We start from the raw sequence: 15,937 nt of genomic DNA on the forward strand, positions 1-15,937 counted from the left end.
TCTGAATGAACCACAATGAGATCATTCTTATGTCCAACAGTGCTGCCCACCCTCAAGCCCCGTCTCGCTGCAGAGTCAGACCTGCTGACCCCGCTGGTTGGCTCCTCTGTCACCCTGCGATGCGACGCCCACGGTATCCCTCAGCCTGAGGTCACATGGTATAAAAACGGGCTGCAACTGGCTGAAGGGAACGGACTGAAGATGGCTGGTCACCAGCTGGAGATCACAGGATTGCAGGTCAGGAAAAATGTCCTGACGTCATACACGTTAGAGGCTGAAAACAACACATAAAAAGAGTCTTTTGATGACTCAAACTGGGTTTTTACAAGGCCAGCACTGATTTCACATTCCAGTCTTATACAGAGTGAACTTATTGAATTTCCTTTGTACATTATTCAGTGTACATTAGTCACTCATCTCATAAAATATACAGACTGAAAACAACTCAGGAAACTGGAGACAGTTGCAAGTGTTTTAATCCCATTCCAGGTTATTCCACTTGACTCTAATCATGTGCATAAGCTAGTAATGCAGGAATGAGCCAAGACCTCCTTTTTACTTAAATGTCCACCCTCACCACACTGCCTTTTCTTTTTGGTTCCTAGATGGCGGATGGTGGTACTTACACCTGCAAAGTATCCAATGTGGCAGGCCAGACAGACAGGACATTCAGGCTAACAGTTTATGGTGAGAATACCCCGACAGTGACTTAAAGTAACAATTTGTCTCCAAAAGGGAGTGGTAGGAATTTATCAAATATAATACAAATGTATTTTTACAGTTCCACCTGTCTTGGATGGGCCTCTCCAGGAGTCTCTAAACTACACCCTGGGCTCCCATGTGGCCCTGCTTTGTGAGGCCTCTGGGGTCCCTGTGCCCAGCATCACCTGGCTCAAAGATGGAACTCCTATCGGTGAGAGGAATGCAATGAAAGGGGAAATTTGAATAGTATGAACTTGTCATGTCATGTGTGACAGCTGGTGTAAGTAAACTTGTTTGTTGTTCAGAGAGCAGTCTGCAGTGGCAGTGGTCCATTCGAGGGAACCGGCTTGAGCTGGGGCCTCTCACTCTGTCTCATGCTGGGACGTACACCTGTGTGGCCAAGAATGGCGAGGGGCAAACACAGAAAGACTACACACTCACAGTGCAGGGTAAAGAGTTATTTGAAATTTGAGCAAAATGAATGACACTCACCTTAGAGATGTATACTTATCATGTAGGAAAGAATGCATTTTACTTGAATTTAGCAGTAATCTTTACCTTACTCAGTATCGCCTACCATCTTGGACTCTGACCAATCATCTGATGTGAGTGCACCCATGGGAGAGGAGCTGACCTTGGAGTGCAGAGCAACTGGAACCCCCACACCCCACCTGAGCTGGCTGAAAGATGGAGTGACTTTAGAGGGATCAGAGGCTCGTCATATAGCGTAAGTCATTCACAGTACTTATTAACTGTCATGGTTTAAAAGCAGAGAGAACCGTATGAAATAACAATAATAGTAATATTATTACTATTATGTATATAATGCATAACTTCAGTTAGCAGCTTTTGCTCATTGAAAGCAGTTTAGTTTGTTTGACAAGCAGTTAAAGAATCAATCCCTGTCATTCCTTAATGTTTGGGAAATGAAATACTAAGCATTAGCACTCAAAATTATGAGCATAAAGAGGGATCTGTGGACAGACAAATGAAGTCATTTATAGTCCCTTGTCTAATTTCATCATGGGGAACAGTAAGAGCAGCTGTTTTACAGCTGTTCATCTGTTTATACTGTCAATGCAACTGCATCAGCCAGTGAAAGCAGGAGACAAATGTCTGTGTGTGTGACTGTGAGAAAGACGTGGGACGGTGATGATAATGATGATGGGAAAATAATTTTGCGGTTCAGAAGTGGGGCAAACAAATAATGGATGTCAGTTTAGATAGGAAAACTTAATGTTGAATTGTTATTATGAATGTGAAAACATGCTGTGTATTTGTAATTGTGCAGTGTGACCCCTGATGGCAGCACGCTAACCTTACTGAGGCTAAGTCCTGAGGATTCTGGGACATACACGTGTTTGGCTGTCAGCCCTGCTGGTCAGGAGAGCAAGATCTACACACTCTTTGTACTGGGTCAGTTTCAACATGTAATTGTGTATCTGTGCTACTGCTCAAGTTTTTTTTCCCTTTCTTTAAGGTCAAAAGTATGGCTACAACTTATAATTATTTTCATTTTTGATTAGTCTATCATTGATTTTTTTAGATGAATCATATACAATCAGAACACAGACATTCAGTTTACTATCATATATGACAAAGAAAAGCAATTAATATTCATGCTGAGAAGCTTTTTTTAAATTTTTGATTGGAAAAATGACTAAACAATTAGAATATGAAAATAGTTGTAAAGAAGTAAAAAAGTAAAGATGGAAAGCAAGGTGAAAAATCAAGATGGAAAGCAAGGTGAAAACATGCAGCATACAGTAGTCCCCAGGCTGGACTGACTTAAACTGGGGACATTGAGATGAAATGGTCAGCTTTACAGACCTCTAGGCTACCAGAACTCTGCAGTGCTAAGGTTGAATGGTTTGATTTGTCTCCTCACAGTCCCACCATCTATTTCTGGTGAGACCACTGTCCCCAGGGAGGTCCAGGTCACGCAGGACAGTGCTGTCACTCTGGAGTGTCACGCGGCAGGAAACCCTCCGCCTCAGATTAGCTGGCTAAAGAATGGTCAAGCCCTTCTTCTCTCTCCACGTACACGCCTCCTGTCTGGCAACTCTGTGCTGAGGTCAGTTTAGAGTACATACAGAAAGCTGACCATGATCATTCTTAAAGATATGTTGAGGCTGAGTTTTTCCTTTTCTTACGATTTAGGATTTCTCCTGTGCAGCTGTCTGATTCTGGAGTGTACACATGTGTGGCTCGCAGTCGAGCTGGTCTTGCTGAGCTCAACTATGATGTCCAGGTCCAAGGTACCATCATAACACACCAACTACTGTGGTTACAGCATAAATCCAATTACTAATACCTTAGTAAAGCCTGATAAACAGTTTGATTTGTTGGAGTAGTTTGCTCCACTCTCATTAAATATCATAGGAAATGCACAAAATTCAAACAAATTATAGTACTCCCTAACATAACATGGGCCTTTGGTTAAAAGAATTTTCCCTCAGCTGATACGTAGCATTTTAAAAGATTTCACAAAGATGTTTGTGTATGCTCTGTAGTGCCCCCAGGTGTGGATCATGTTGAACCAGTGGAGCCGGTTACAGTGGTCCAGGGGTCCTTGGTGACGTTAACCTGTGAGGCTCGTGGTGTGCCTCCTCCGACATTGACTTGGATGAAGGATAATCAGCCGCTGTCACTTCACCGCAACCTGCTGCTGGATGGACAGGAGACGCGGCTGCAGCTGCCTGACGTAACGCCTTCAGATGCTGGCCTCTACAGCTGTGTGGCGAGTAACCAGGCTGGAAGCAGCACAAAAAGTTTTAATCTCACCATTCTCGGTAAACCCAAAACAATCTCTATATTTAATTCATTTCCACACTGAAGCCATAGTTGTAAACTACTTGAACAATTAAGCCAAAACACTCTTTCTTTTTAATCCAGAGCCTCCAAAGATATCCAGCTCCAGCTCGCCAGAAGAGCAGACCATAGCAGTAAACAGCGCTCTGGAGCTGGAGTGTTCGGCTGTAGGAGTCCCACCTCCCACTCTCAGCTGGCTTAAGGATGGTCGCCCCTTGGAACGAACCGATATTGTTCAGGAGGATGGACACTTTGTCAGGATTAGCAAAATTCAGGTAAATTACAAACAATGGTGACAATAGTTTGCTAATTTTGTAAAATTGAAGCCACAGTAGATTTTATTGTTAAAGCATGCATATAGTAGCTGTAAACTTGTGCTCTGTTCAGAATAAATAATGGTGAAAACTTTTTTGTGAAAAGAAAACTAAAATCCAAGGTTGATGCATATGAAAAGAAGGAAATTACATCTTTATAAACAAAAAGGTGGATTAAATTGACTCAATTGTTTATACCAGTCCCTGAATAACAGGGCCTATTAAGTACAAACCATTTTTATATGAACCAGAAGAGCCAAAATTACATGACATGAAGCTCAACTATTACATTTGTTTACAATTTAACATTCTATTCATCATGGATTTAAAGTAAAAGATGCAACAAAAAAAATGCACAAAAGTGTTTAAACAGCATCAATCATTTCCGATACATCATTGTTATGCAAGAAGCACTCAAGCTGATTACTGATCTCTCTTTAAAGGTTGAGGATGCAGGTCTGTACACCTGCTTGGCCAGCAGCCTAGCAGGAGAGGATGGAAAAAACCACTGGGTCCGAGTCCAAGGTGACACAAGCTGTTCTTGTGTATTGTTCAAGAAGAAATATATCATGTCCCCCGTCTCCTTTAACTTCTTCCTCCACTGGCATTGATGGCCTGATGCATAAAGTTCTGTGAACATTCAGGGCTAAAAATCTGTATGCTCAAAAGTAAAAACAGACTTGGGTCTGGTAATTGCATTTTCCAGCTATCATGCACGCAATATGACATAGTACATATAGTGAGTTATATAGACTTTTGATGGATTCCACAGACAGGTTTATTACAGACTGTGCACCATTCTCATGCTTATTGTTTGGGTGATTACATTGTAAAAATTACATGTGAAATTTTTTTTTCACACGATAAACACAACATACTTTTTTTTTATCACATACTCATGTGTAACATCCAATTATTTATGGTTGTGTTTCAGTCCCTCCAACCCTCCTTGGCTCTGGTAATGTGAGGACACTGACAGTGCCGGTTAATGGACACCTGACCCTGGAGTGCCTGGCTGATAGTGACCCCCCTCCTGATATAGAGTGGTACAAGGATGAGGTCAAAATGCAGGTAGAGTCAACATTTAGGAAAAAAAGGTATGAAGGAAAAGCCATCTCCTCCGACTATAACGCATTTTTCCTTTTCCTTCCATCCATCATTCATCAGCTGGGTGGTCGTATTCAGCGACTGGCGGGGGGACAGTACCTGGAGATCCAAGAAGTCAGGCCTGAGGACAGCGGCCAGTACAGCTGTGTGGTCACCAACATGGCTGGAAGCAACAGTCTCTTTTTCACAGTGGAGATTCTCTGTATGTTAGCTTGTCGATGTATGCTTATTGTTAAAAAATAGTTTTACATGTTTAACCTAACATGGATGTACTTTTTGATTCTCTAGTACCACCAGTAATAAAGGAGAGCAGCTCAGTGGTGACAGCAAACATCGGCCAGGATGCAGTTTTACCCTGTGAAGTTGAGGGTGACGTGTCTCCTACGATCATGTGGAGAAAAGACGGCTTCCCCATAAATCAAGATAACAAGAAGTAGGTCCTATATTTTTTGGTTTTGTTTCAACAAATCTAAAGGGCGATCCATCCTTTTTTATTTCTACTTACAGCGACATCATTTCTGACCTGATTTAATGTATGGATCACAGCAAGGTCCCATGGAGTTTAACTACTCTAAATTCAGCATGATGTGTATTTCTTTCAGGTATACCATGTTAGCAGAGGGATCCTTGCGTATACATGAAGTTCAGCTGAGCGATGCTGGCCGCTACTACTGCACTGTGTCAAACCAGGCTGGCTCAGATCACAGGGGAATGGATCTTCGGGTGTTTGGTAAATATAGTAAAAGAACTTAAGCCTTAAAGAGATTTTTATTTTTATTACCCATAATCCTTGTTATGATTTTAGCTGAATTTGCTATCCTTAAACACAGAGATGAAGGTACTGTGGTCAACATTTTTGAATCTGTTCTGTCTTCTATTAGTGGGTCCTTCAATCGGTCCAGGTTCATTCAATGTGACAGTGACCACAGGGATCAGAGCCGTGCTCAGTTGTGAGACTGCAGGTATACCTCCACCTAAAGTATCCTGGAAAAGAAATGGGACTCCATTAGATATCAGCCATCAGCCTGCTGCATACAGGTAAAGACAGAGCTATATGGTTATAGCTTCCTTCAATAAACAAGAAACATGCATCACAAATCCTACAGCCATAAGAACTTAAACCTGACACAGTCGTGCTCTTCTGTCCAGGTTATTGTCCTCTGGGTCCCTGGTTCTTTTGTCCCCATCCAATGAGGATGAAGGTTACTTTGAGTGTACTGCCGCTAATGAAGTTGGAGAGGAGCGCAGGGTCATTGAGGTCAACCTGCGAGGTATTGATTTTGAGATGTGTACATTGTACAAGCAGACTGTAGAAAACGATTTCAAATAATTGAATTGATGAATTTTCTCTTTGCTCTTGTAGTCCCGCCATCTATTGAAGATGATGTCACGACAATCACAGCTGTGAAAATGTCTCCGGTGGTGTTGCCTTGTCACGTACAAGGACGCCCTCAGCCAACTGTCACCTGGACGAAAGGCGGGGCCAAACTGGGCCCCAGAGGAGGAAGTTATCGTGTCCTTCCTACTGGTAAGTATCAAAGGAACTGTCATGGTTTTGAAGACACTTTTCATATTATCACACCTCATGGTCTACTGGAATAATAATGGCACAAGACAAGGAATATAATTTATCAAATATTTATGTTTGTACTTGTGTCCGTGCAGGAGTGTTGGAGATAACTGCTGCTGTGCCAAGTCATGCTGGCAGGTATACTTGCTCAGCCCGAAACCCAGCTGGAGTGGCTCACAAACACATCTCTCTCACTGTGCAAGGTGAGTTCTTATGGATGAGCTGAAAGTCACTGTGTTAATATTATCTGTCAGAAAACTTCTGGTAAAATATAACAACACGTAAAACAATATATCTGTTCTTCCATGAACTTAGAGCCCCCAGAGATCAGGCCAATGGCTGAGGAAGTACAAGTGGTGTTGCATCATGGTACCGTTCTGTCCTGTGAGGTTCAAGGATTCCCAAGACCGTCCATCACATGGCAAAGAGAGGGAGTTCCCATAGCAGCAGGTAAACGTATATAAATATTGTAAAAATACAATTAAACTGCATAGATTTTGATTCTGATGTGAATGTGGCTTGTTTAACAGGTCACAGGCTGGCTGTGCTCTCAAATGGAGCCCTGAAGTTTTCTCGTGTTACACTGGGTGATGCCGGAACCTATCAGTGCCTGGCAAAAAATGAAGCTGGAGTGGCTGTGGGCAGAACCAAACTAGTCCTTCAAGGTAATATGGACTTTTGCTCTCAGGATGTGGTTGTGGTTAGAGAAAGCACTGGCTGCAGCAGATTTAATCCACTTAATAACCAACATCTTCACCCTTGATGAACACACATTTGGAGAGATTCTCCATGTTGCCCAACAATTGGCTGCTTGTGTTCAAATTGTGTGTGTGCCAATTGTGCTAATATTTCAACCGGTCTTCATTGATAATTGATACATTTTTACCTCCTGTTTCTCCAGTTCCCCCAGTGCTGAGTGTGCCTCGTGTGGAGTACACTGCTGTGCTGGGCCAGCCGGTCAGCCTGGAGTGTGTAGCTGATGGGCAGCCCCAACCTGAAGTTAACTGGCAAAAAGAGAGGAGGCCTCTCGTTGACGGTGCTCATACACATGTCTTTGCCAATGGAACTTTGGCAATTGCATCTACCCAGCGCAGTGACGCAGGCCTGTACACTTGTACTGCCAAAAATCTTGCCGGCAGAGCCAGCCACGACATAAGACTGCTTATTCAAGGTGAGTTATGGTTCTTATACAGTTTTTTTTTAAAAAAAACTGACTATACCATGTAGATTTAATATATGTGGTGTTTTTGCCTTTCAGTCCCACCCATGATTCCTCCTGCGCAGACAGAATTATCAGTCATTCAAGGATTTCAGGCGTTGCTGCCCTGTGCTGCTCAGGGTTCACCAGAACCCAGAGTATCATGGGAGAAGGATGGTGCCATCGTGCCCAATCGTCCAGGCAAATTTACTGTCCTGCGATCAGGAGAGCTAATTATCGAGAGGGCTGAGGTGAGCCTGAGTACAATCAGCATTATGAGCCACAATCTCTGTTCAGGATTGGGTCTAAGAATGAATTCTAATCACTTTATTCACACAGCTGGGAGATGCCGGTGTGTTCACATGTGTGGCCACCAATGCGGCAGGCTCTGTGAGACAAGACATCAACCTGTCCATCAACATGAGGCCTGTCTTCAAGGAGTTGCCAGGTGATGTCACTCTGAACAAAGGACAGAGCCTGGCCTTGTCCTGCCACGCTCAGGGAACACCTTCTCCTGTCATTTCCTGGACTGTCAACAACACTCCTTTCACAGGTATTGCACAGGGCTTCACAGCACCTCAGTGCTACCAAAATATCACAGTGCCAGTTTTACTAAATTCACGTTTTTCAGATCATAATATAATAATATGAAATAGCAGTCAACTTTAATTTTGTGATATTTAATCTAAAAAAGTACAAATTAAACCATGTTGTTCCCCATGTACCTATGTTGACTCAGTTGGGATTGATTGTTCAAATATGCTCCAGGTGCCACGGTAGATGATGCCGGCAGGAGCTCTGTCATCATTGAGAACATTACTATGACTGATGCCGGGACATACGTGTGTATAGCAGGAAACAGTGTTGGCTCCATCCGAGCGCTCTCATTTGTCCGCATCAGAGGTGAGCTTCTTGTCGGGGGACCATAAATTGAACTTTCTACAGATAGTGACATCAACTTGGTATTTGTCATTTTATAAATGTGTTGTGCCTTCAGAGCCTCCAGTGTTGAAAGGTGAAGCCCATATGTCTCAGACAGTCATCCAGGGTGGCTCTGCTGTGCTCGACTGTCCAATCCACGGAGACCCCAGCCCAGTCCTCCGCTGGCTCCGAAATGGGAAACCACTTCTCCGCTCCCTCCGGATGCAAACACTTCACAACGGATCCTTGGTCATTTACAGCATCACAGTAAATACAAATTTCATTTTACCCCTTTATTTCCCCTTATGTTACATCAGTTACCCTCTCTCTCTAAACAAGCTTTGTTATCCAAAGTCACTCAAGTTTGAATGATTTAGATACTTTGAGCAAACTAATTACGTCAACAAATGTTTCTTGTCTTGGAGAACAATGCAGCAGTATTCAACCAAATCAAGCTTCATCTGCAGTCCCCTTGGGTGGAGGAACAGTGTGTGACTGTCCTGCAGCGTCCTGCCTCCACCTACTGTAAATCAGATTGGAAGCTTTTCAGTCTGAGAGGCTAACAGCATTAGCAACAGAGGGAGGATACGAACAGAGAGAGCTGAATGTTCCCAGACTCTGCCCTCCTTTCCTTAGCCCATAACCTTGTTATGTCTCTAACTGCTGCTGTAATTGCACAGCCTGCAGCTGAGACTTTCTCACAGACGGATGACTGCCCTTCCCACTGAGCGCTATAATGTGAAATTTCCTCTCTCTGGCTCAATAATATCTATTATGACAAAGAATTCAATGAGATAAACTCTCGGCTGCCCAGTGGAAAATGTCAGTTTTTTTCTACAATAATGTCGGCTTTCTTTTATAGAAACTATGTGTGATCTAAGACACAGTTTTGACCTGAAGGTCTGTGGCACTCTCAGAAGATAAGTGTTCCTCAGAGTGCCAATTAAACCAACCTCTTCTCGTCTACCTGTTTGATCTTCAGGCTGCAGATGAAGGGCAGTATCAGTGTGTGGCTGAAAGTGAGGCTGGAACAGCTGAGAGGACCATTACTCTCAAGGTTCAGAGTGAGTTCTGTTTTTATAATTACACACGTAATATTAAAGTTAAATTAATAACATGTTTTACACTATAGCTCCCACACAGCCTGGCTTCCCTTTTTAAGAACTATTTTAAATATCACATTGTTCTTTCCTTTGATGCAAGTTTTCATTTCTCTCTTGTTTGATTCCTCCTCTTTTCCTCCCTTAGAGAAAAGATTATCATAAGTTCACTGGGGGTTGTCTCGGTTAAAAATACAATATTTCTGCACAAGTACAAGTACTAAGAACCAATACTCCACAATTTGTTCTTTTGTTCCTCTTTTTATCTCTTTGACTCAGTCAATGGCGGCTACTCTAACTGGGAGGAGTGGGGCCCCTGTAGCAGCACCTGCGGACAAGGCTTCCAAGAACGGATCAGACTTTGCAACAACCCGGAACCCCTCAATGGTGGCCGATCATGCAGCGGCCCCAGTATCGATTCCAGGAAATGTCAAGCCGGTCTCTGTCCAGGTAGGACCGACTTTCACATTTAATGTTCTTGATATGATTTGAAAAGGACATTTCCCATAAATACAATGCAAGCTTATTGGTATGTAAAGGGATACAGCATTTTCTCATTTTTAACTCATCATTTTCCATCTCTGTGATGTGGTTATTGGTGAAAGGTGAAACCCCTCGCAAGACTAGAGGCAGCCTGATAGGAATGGTGAATGAGAGGGAGTTTGGAGTGTCCTTCCTTGAGGCCAACATTACAGATAATATGGAGGAGGGCAGCAGCACTATGCAGGCCCGCTTGGACAACATCCCTCCCAGTGTGGGTGAGTGGTCACACACTTATATCACCGAGGCTGATGTTTTATTTGCCTGATTATTTACTACCAAGCCACCAAACACTGTAAGTGATGAAAGTGAATTCTGTTTTTGGTTTCTTTTATGGAATACTGTTTGAATCTTGTAAATCACAAACATTGTATTTCTATTGTGCTGTAATAGGTCCAAAGCTTATTGATACTGTTATGTTTATAGGTCCCCTGCTCCGGGTGCTGGTGTCTGTGTTTGCTCCCATCTACTGGACCACTGTGCTGCAGAGCGGAGCAACCAAGAATGGCTACTCCTTAACTCAGGGCCAGTTCAGACAAGAGTCTCAGCTGGAGTTTGAGACTGGTAAGATCAGTTTTTACACGTGTACATATCAATCATTTGTGAATGTTTTTACTTTCATGGCAATGGAGATTTTAAGAAACTGGTTGGTAGATAGGCCTGCTGCTCATCTGTTATGAGATTAAAATACTAATATTATATGAATGATAATAAAATCATGGTAGATATTTTATTAATGCATTTATCCCAATGGTTATATAAACTAATGCTATGGTAAGTGAATGCAGAGCAAACTACACACCGATACAAACTAAAGAGACAGGGTTTAGTTTAGAGGTTTTTACCTGTGACCACTGATTGTCTCCGGGACTTTTACTTTTTGTAGTTTTCTAAACAACCAGCAGATGGTGCCACCCACAACCACTGACATTCATGAAAGCTGTAACTTCTAAACTGTGCTTTTAGATGAGTGATAATCTTACCTTTTCTAAACTCTTCAACCAGGGGAGATTCTTCGTTTGACCCACGTCGCCAGAGGTGTGGATTCTGAGGGAGTTTTACTAATTGACATCGTAATTAACGGATTTGTTCCTCCTTCATTATCAACTTCTCATCTGAGCCTCCAGGTGTGTTCACCGCTGTCATCACAATGTGAATTTAAAAGATTTAGAACTAATCTCATTAGAGAATGTGCAGCTGATGCAATTTACTGTAGCTCTTCTTCAGTTTCCCCTGACCTGATTTGTTATGTGTCCTGAAGGAGTTTGACGAGTCATATGTGCAGACGGGCCAAGGGCAGCTGTACTCGTGGTCATCGCAGACCCACCAGAGAGGAGGAAACCCCATGGTGCTGCGTTGTAACCACACCGTTATTTATGAGGGCCAGGAGGAGCGCCAGGGCCCTCTGCTCCAGCTGCTGAAGGTCTCCGGGATGAACAGCGTCTACAACATGTTTACTCTCACTTTGGATTTCCATATCACTGCCAGCCTTCTTATTCCAGGTCTCTACAAATAATAAATCATATAAAACAGCAACATCACATGCTGGATCTGAATATTGAAAAATGTAAAACACTGAACGTTTCTGTCTGTAGATGGTAACGGAGAGACATGCCCTAAAGGTTTCATTCTTGACACGGCCTCCTACTGTGCTGGTATGCTGCTTTCCCCTTTTCTGCCTCATTTATCTTTTGGTAAATATATATCTTTGAGCAGGTGTCACTGCACCAGTTTTCTTATTGTGATTAAATGTGTTATTATTAGATGAGGACGAGTGCGCACTGCAGTCTCCCTGCTCTCACTCGTGTAACAACATCATGGGAGGATTTTCCTGTACCTGTCCCTCTGGCTTCACCATCTCTTCAGAGACCAACACATGCCAAGGTGAGACAAAAACAACACACTCGCTGGAATTTGTGTGATTAATTACCAGACAAACATGTCCCAATGGAAGATATTAAGTACAAAATACTATAAACTTGATGTGTCTTTAAGCTTCCATCTTTGTTCCCCTGTGTAATCTTCAGCATTTGGACTCACAACTACATTTTTAATGTCATGCAGATATTGATGAGTGTGCCCAGGGCTCCCACATGTGTCACTACAACCAGCAGTGTGTCAACACAGTGGGCACATATCGCTGCCAGGCCAAGTGTGGACCAGGATTTAAGCCCAGCATCACAGGAACCAGCTGTGAAGGCAAGTCACTATTAACCAAATGTTAAACATTTACTTTTAAATGTTTGGTTATGTTTTTGTGTGCTTTTCTTTTTCATGTTGAATCAAATTATATGTGCTAATCAATAAAGATAAATGTAATTTCTTATTGTGTGCATCTTATAAACTAGATGTCCATGATAGATTGATAAAACCAGATGTGTCAAATTGTGTGTTTCAGATGTGGATGAGTGCCAAGAGTCTGCTCTCTCCCCATGTCAGCATCAGTGTCTCAATACTCTGGGCTCGTTCCGCTGTATCTGTCACCCTGGATACCAGCTGTCAGGACACCGCTGCATCGGTCAGTCAGCTAACATAGTGGGACTTCCATACATTCTAAAGAGCCTATAAAAGTCATTGAAATTCAAATTTTCAAATCAGGGCTTGTTAGATTCAGGGAACTGTTTGACTAAATTCCATTACGTAATAACCAATATGAAAACATGTGAATACTATTTCAGCCAGGGGGTAACTGGCAATCAATAACAGCTCTGTTGTAATGGTTGCACTTTTACAGACATCAACGAGTGCATGAGAAATGTGTGCCCAGCTCATCAGCAGTGCCGTAACACAGACGGAGGATACCAGTGTTTCGACAGCTGTCCAGCTGGCATGACCAAATCAGAGAATGGAGCCTGCGTGGGTTAGTGACTCTTATACTTTTATTTATTTAAAAGATGTTAAATGGTAGCATACAAGGGTACATATATCATTACTATATTCATTTTGACACATTAGCATGATATATTTTGACTTGTTAGAAAACCTCAAAGACGACATCAGTGACTTTACCAACTTTTTTTTTTTTCCTGGCGGGTGAAGCTTATTTGTCAAATGAGGGCATCACCAATGGTAATAAGACTGGCAGCCTCCACCAAACTCTACACTCTATTTAACATTGGCCGGTCAGATTTCACAGGAAACCTGCTGGATTTCTCAAAGCCACTAAATAGCAAAAGGTCACTGCTTTTCCTTTACAAATGGAGCTAAAGCTTTTTTTTTTTTAAAGACTATTAATTAGAACAAAGAGAGAACCTCTGAGTGAAGAAACCAAGATCCACTTTATTACAGGATATAAAAAAGTTTATAGTAATGTGGTCTTAATTTTAAGAAACTCTATAGTCCCATTAACATCACTGGCATGTAATGAGGCTTACAAACATAGTTCATTTGTTACTATTCAGTATTTCAGTCATTATACTCTGATATCACAATTATCTTGGTTTTTAAAAATGAAACCCATTCAAAAGAAAGTTTTTGTGCTTTTGTTGACTGCATATTTTCCAGATATTGATGAGTGTCAGGATGGAAGTCACATGTGTCGCTACACTCAGATCTGTCAGAATACAATCGGAGGTTATGGTTGTGTGTGTCCCAGAGGTTACAGATCCCAGGGAGTGGGCCTCCCATGTCTGGGTAAGACATTTGCTGTGTCTGTTTTATAATACTAACTCGACTTTTACAGAGACTGCACATTATAATGTATTTGGATTTTTGCTTTACCTTTCAGACATTGATGAATGCCTGCAGTTGCCAAACCCTTGTGCCTTCCAATGCCGTAATGTGCCTGGCAGCTTCAGGTGCCTTTGTCCCCCTGGTACTGTGCTGCTTGCAGATGGGCGCTCTTGTGCAGGGTTGGAGAGAGGGCAGACCTTCACCAACGGGACCAGAGTGAGGGCAAGACTTCGCCCACAACTAGTGTCATCTCTAGGTAGACCAATCCTGTCCCGTTCTCATGGAGTATCCCGCATTACCAGACAGAGCTGCCCTGTAGGGTACACCAACAGAGACGGCACATGTGTTGGTGAGTATTCATCAACAGTAGTTTTACAGACATTCAAAAACACAGGCCTTTATTTCAACAAGATTCCCAAGTCTCACATTTACCAAATTGTTATTCTGTGCACAGATGTGGATGAGTGTCTGCTCAGGAAGCCATGCCAACATGAGTGTCGCAACACAATTGGCAGTTTCCAGTGCTCATGTCCCCCAGGTTACAAGCTGTTACCCAATGGCAGGAGCTGTAAAGGTGAGAGTCTCGTTAAACTGTTTCCTAACTGCATCTTTGCCTCAGTTATTACAGCTAACCTTTTATTCCCTTTCTCTACCATTAGACATCGATGAATGTGTAGAACAAGGCATTCAGTGTGGACAGAGTCAGATGTGTTTTAACACCAGAGGAGGATACCAGTGTCTGGACACACCCTGTCCTGCATCCTACCAGAGTGGAAGAAGTCCGGGGTAAAATACAAACATTAGGCTTAAGCTACTGTAGCATGCTAGTATTAGCAGCTAGAAGACATTTTAATGCTGATGTTGTAGTGACACTTTCCTTCTTTGTGTTGATCTTTTTAAGGACGTGCTACAGGCCTTGTTCTCTGGACTGTGCCACAGGAGGCTCTCCTCTGATCCTGCAGTACAAGCTGCTCACGCTTCCCTCAGGCATACCAGCCAATCACAACGTGGTACGACTGTCAGCTTTCTCAGAGTCGGGTGTCCTGCAAGATCGTACGTCCTTTACCATACTGGAGCAAGAATCAGAGGCAGGTATGGTGGGCCGTGTATTTGGCATCAGAGACGAGGCAGGCAGGGGGATCATCTTCACGCTGAGGGTTCTGGACAGACCAGGACTAGTGCGACTCAAGGTGCAGGCCACCACCATCTCACTGCAGGGCCGTATTACCTACCAGAGCATCTTCATCATCTACATCTCTATCTCATCGTACCCCTACTGAGCCGCTGTGCTGCTTTATAGATGGGTGCCTCTTCACTACAAGGCAGTTCACCCAAAACCCATGCCTTGGACACATTAGACCCTGCAAAGAAGCTCTAACATACAAGATAAAGAGGACATGGTCAATCAATGGATTTCATGAAGATGTGTACCCTAATCTGTGACTGAAAAAATCCAGAATGAGAAAAGACCTTATTTTTACCTTCAGTAGGTTCCTAACTTCTTTTGAAGAAGTGACTGATATATCCTGGATGAACTAATTATTTTGTTCATCTATCTGGGGAAATGTCTAGAGTGCCTCTTTCTATTCAATATGTCATATACAGAAAATGCAGTCTGGAAAAGTGTAATTAGTTTGTCAACCAAGCACTGAAGTTATTTACTATCCGTCAGAAACTTTATTGTTCTACTATCATTTAGTATGTGTGTGTGTGTTAGTTTCAGATGATGAATATCTATTTCTGGGTCATTTGTATTCTCATATGAAAATGTGTTTGCAGCCCTCACTTGGAAACACAGGCAAATGTTTTCAAAAGTAATGAAATTGTACAATGTTTTGATAAGTAAGTAATAAGTTTGGTTCCCCCCTTATTTTAATTTATTTAAGCCACTTCAACACGTCACTGGTTTAAACAACATCTTCCTGTCATGTTTGTAATGAACCTTTAACAGTGGCTTGTAGCTATTTATGTTGTGAACACATACAGTAAGTGTGACAGTGTT

General features: G+C 42.5%; 1 protein-coding gene across 1 annotated transcript in view; it reads left to right on the top strand.

Annotated features, from left to right (window-relative positions):
• hmcn2 (hemicentin 2) overlaps positions 1–15,554 on the top strand; it is a 43,978-nt gene extending 28,424 nt beyond the window's left edge. The window contains exons 40-81 of the mRNA XM_062417071.1: positions 41–237; positions 606–687; positions 782–913; positions 1,008–1,151; positions 1,270–1,429; positions 1,994–2,118; positions 2,593–2,776; positions 2,863–2,960; positions 3,216–3,494; positions 3,598–3,788; positions 4,271–4,352; positions 4,762–4,898; positions 4,995–5,136; positions 5,223–5,367; positions 5,537–5,664; positions 5,816–5,972; positions 6,084–6,205; positions 6,298–6,462; positions 6,600–6,707; positions 6,820–6,954; positions 7,035–7,169; positions 7,406–7,675; positions 7,763–7,953; positions 8,042–8,255; positions 8,471–8,605; positions 8,700–8,890; positions 9,606–9,687; positions 10,003–10,173; positions 10,329–10,481; positions 10,690–10,827; positions 11,269–11,390; positions 11,525–11,765; positions 11,859–11,918; positions 12,028–12,147; positions 12,328–12,462; positions 12,662–12,781; positions 12,998–13,123; positions 13,768–13,896; positions 13,991–14,284; positions 14,390–14,509; positions 14,595–14,721; positions 14,837–15,554. Of these exons, the coding sequence (XP_062273055.1) occupies positions 41–237; positions 606–687; positions 782–913; positions 1,008–1,151; positions 1,270–1,429; positions 1,994–2,118; positions 2,593–2,776; positions 2,863–2,960; positions 3,216–3,494; positions 3,598–3,788; positions 4,271–4,352; positions 4,762–4,898; positions 4,995–5,136; positions 5,223–5,367; positions 5,537–5,664; positions 5,816–5,972; positions 6,084–6,205; positions 6,298–6,462; positions 6,600–6,707; positions 6,820–6,954; positions 7,035–7,169; positions 7,406–7,675; positions 7,763–7,953; positions 8,042–8,255; positions 8,471–8,605; positions 8,700–8,890; positions 9,606–9,687; positions 10,003–10,173; positions 10,329–10,481; positions 10,690–10,827; positions 11,269–11,390; positions 11,525–11,765; positions 11,859–11,918; positions 12,028–12,147; positions 12,328–12,462; positions 12,662–12,781; positions 12,998–13,123; positions 13,768–13,896; positions 13,991–14,284; positions 14,390–14,509; positions 14,595–14,721; positions 14,837–15,215 (6,566 nt within the window). The 3' untranslated portion in view covers positions 15,216–15,554. The remainder of the gene's footprint in view (positions 1–40; positions 238–605; positions 688–781; positions 914–1,007; positions 1,152–1,269; positions 1,430–1,993; positions 2,119–2,592; positions 2,777–2,862; positions 2,961–3,215; positions 3,495–3,597; positions 3,789–4,270; positions 4,353–4,761; positions 4,899–4,994; positions 5,137–5,222; positions 5,368–5,536; positions 5,665–5,815; positions 5,973–6,083; positions 6,206–6,297; positions 6,463–6,599; positions 6,708–6,819; positions 6,955–7,034; positions 7,170–7,405; positions 7,676–7,762; positions 7,954–8,041; positions 8,256–8,470; positions 8,606–8,699; positions 8,891–9,605; positions 9,688–10,002; positions 10,174–10,328; positions 10,482–10,689; positions 10,828–11,268; positions 11,391–11,524; positions 11,766–11,858; positions 11,919–12,027; positions 12,148–12,327; positions 12,463–12,661; positions 12,782–12,997; positions 13,124–13,767; positions 13,897–13,990; positions 14,285–14,389; positions 14,510–14,594; positions 14,722–14,836) is intronic.
• The last annotated feature ends 383 nt before the right edge of the window (positions 15,555–15,937 follow it).

This window comes from Scomber scombrus, chromosome 4 (assembly GCF_963691925.1).
Source record: "Scomber scombrus chromosome 4, fScoSco1.1, whole genome shotgun sequence".
Lineage (NCBI taxonomy): Eukaryota > Metazoa > Chordata > Actinopteri > Scombriformes > Scombridae > Scomber > Scomber scombrus.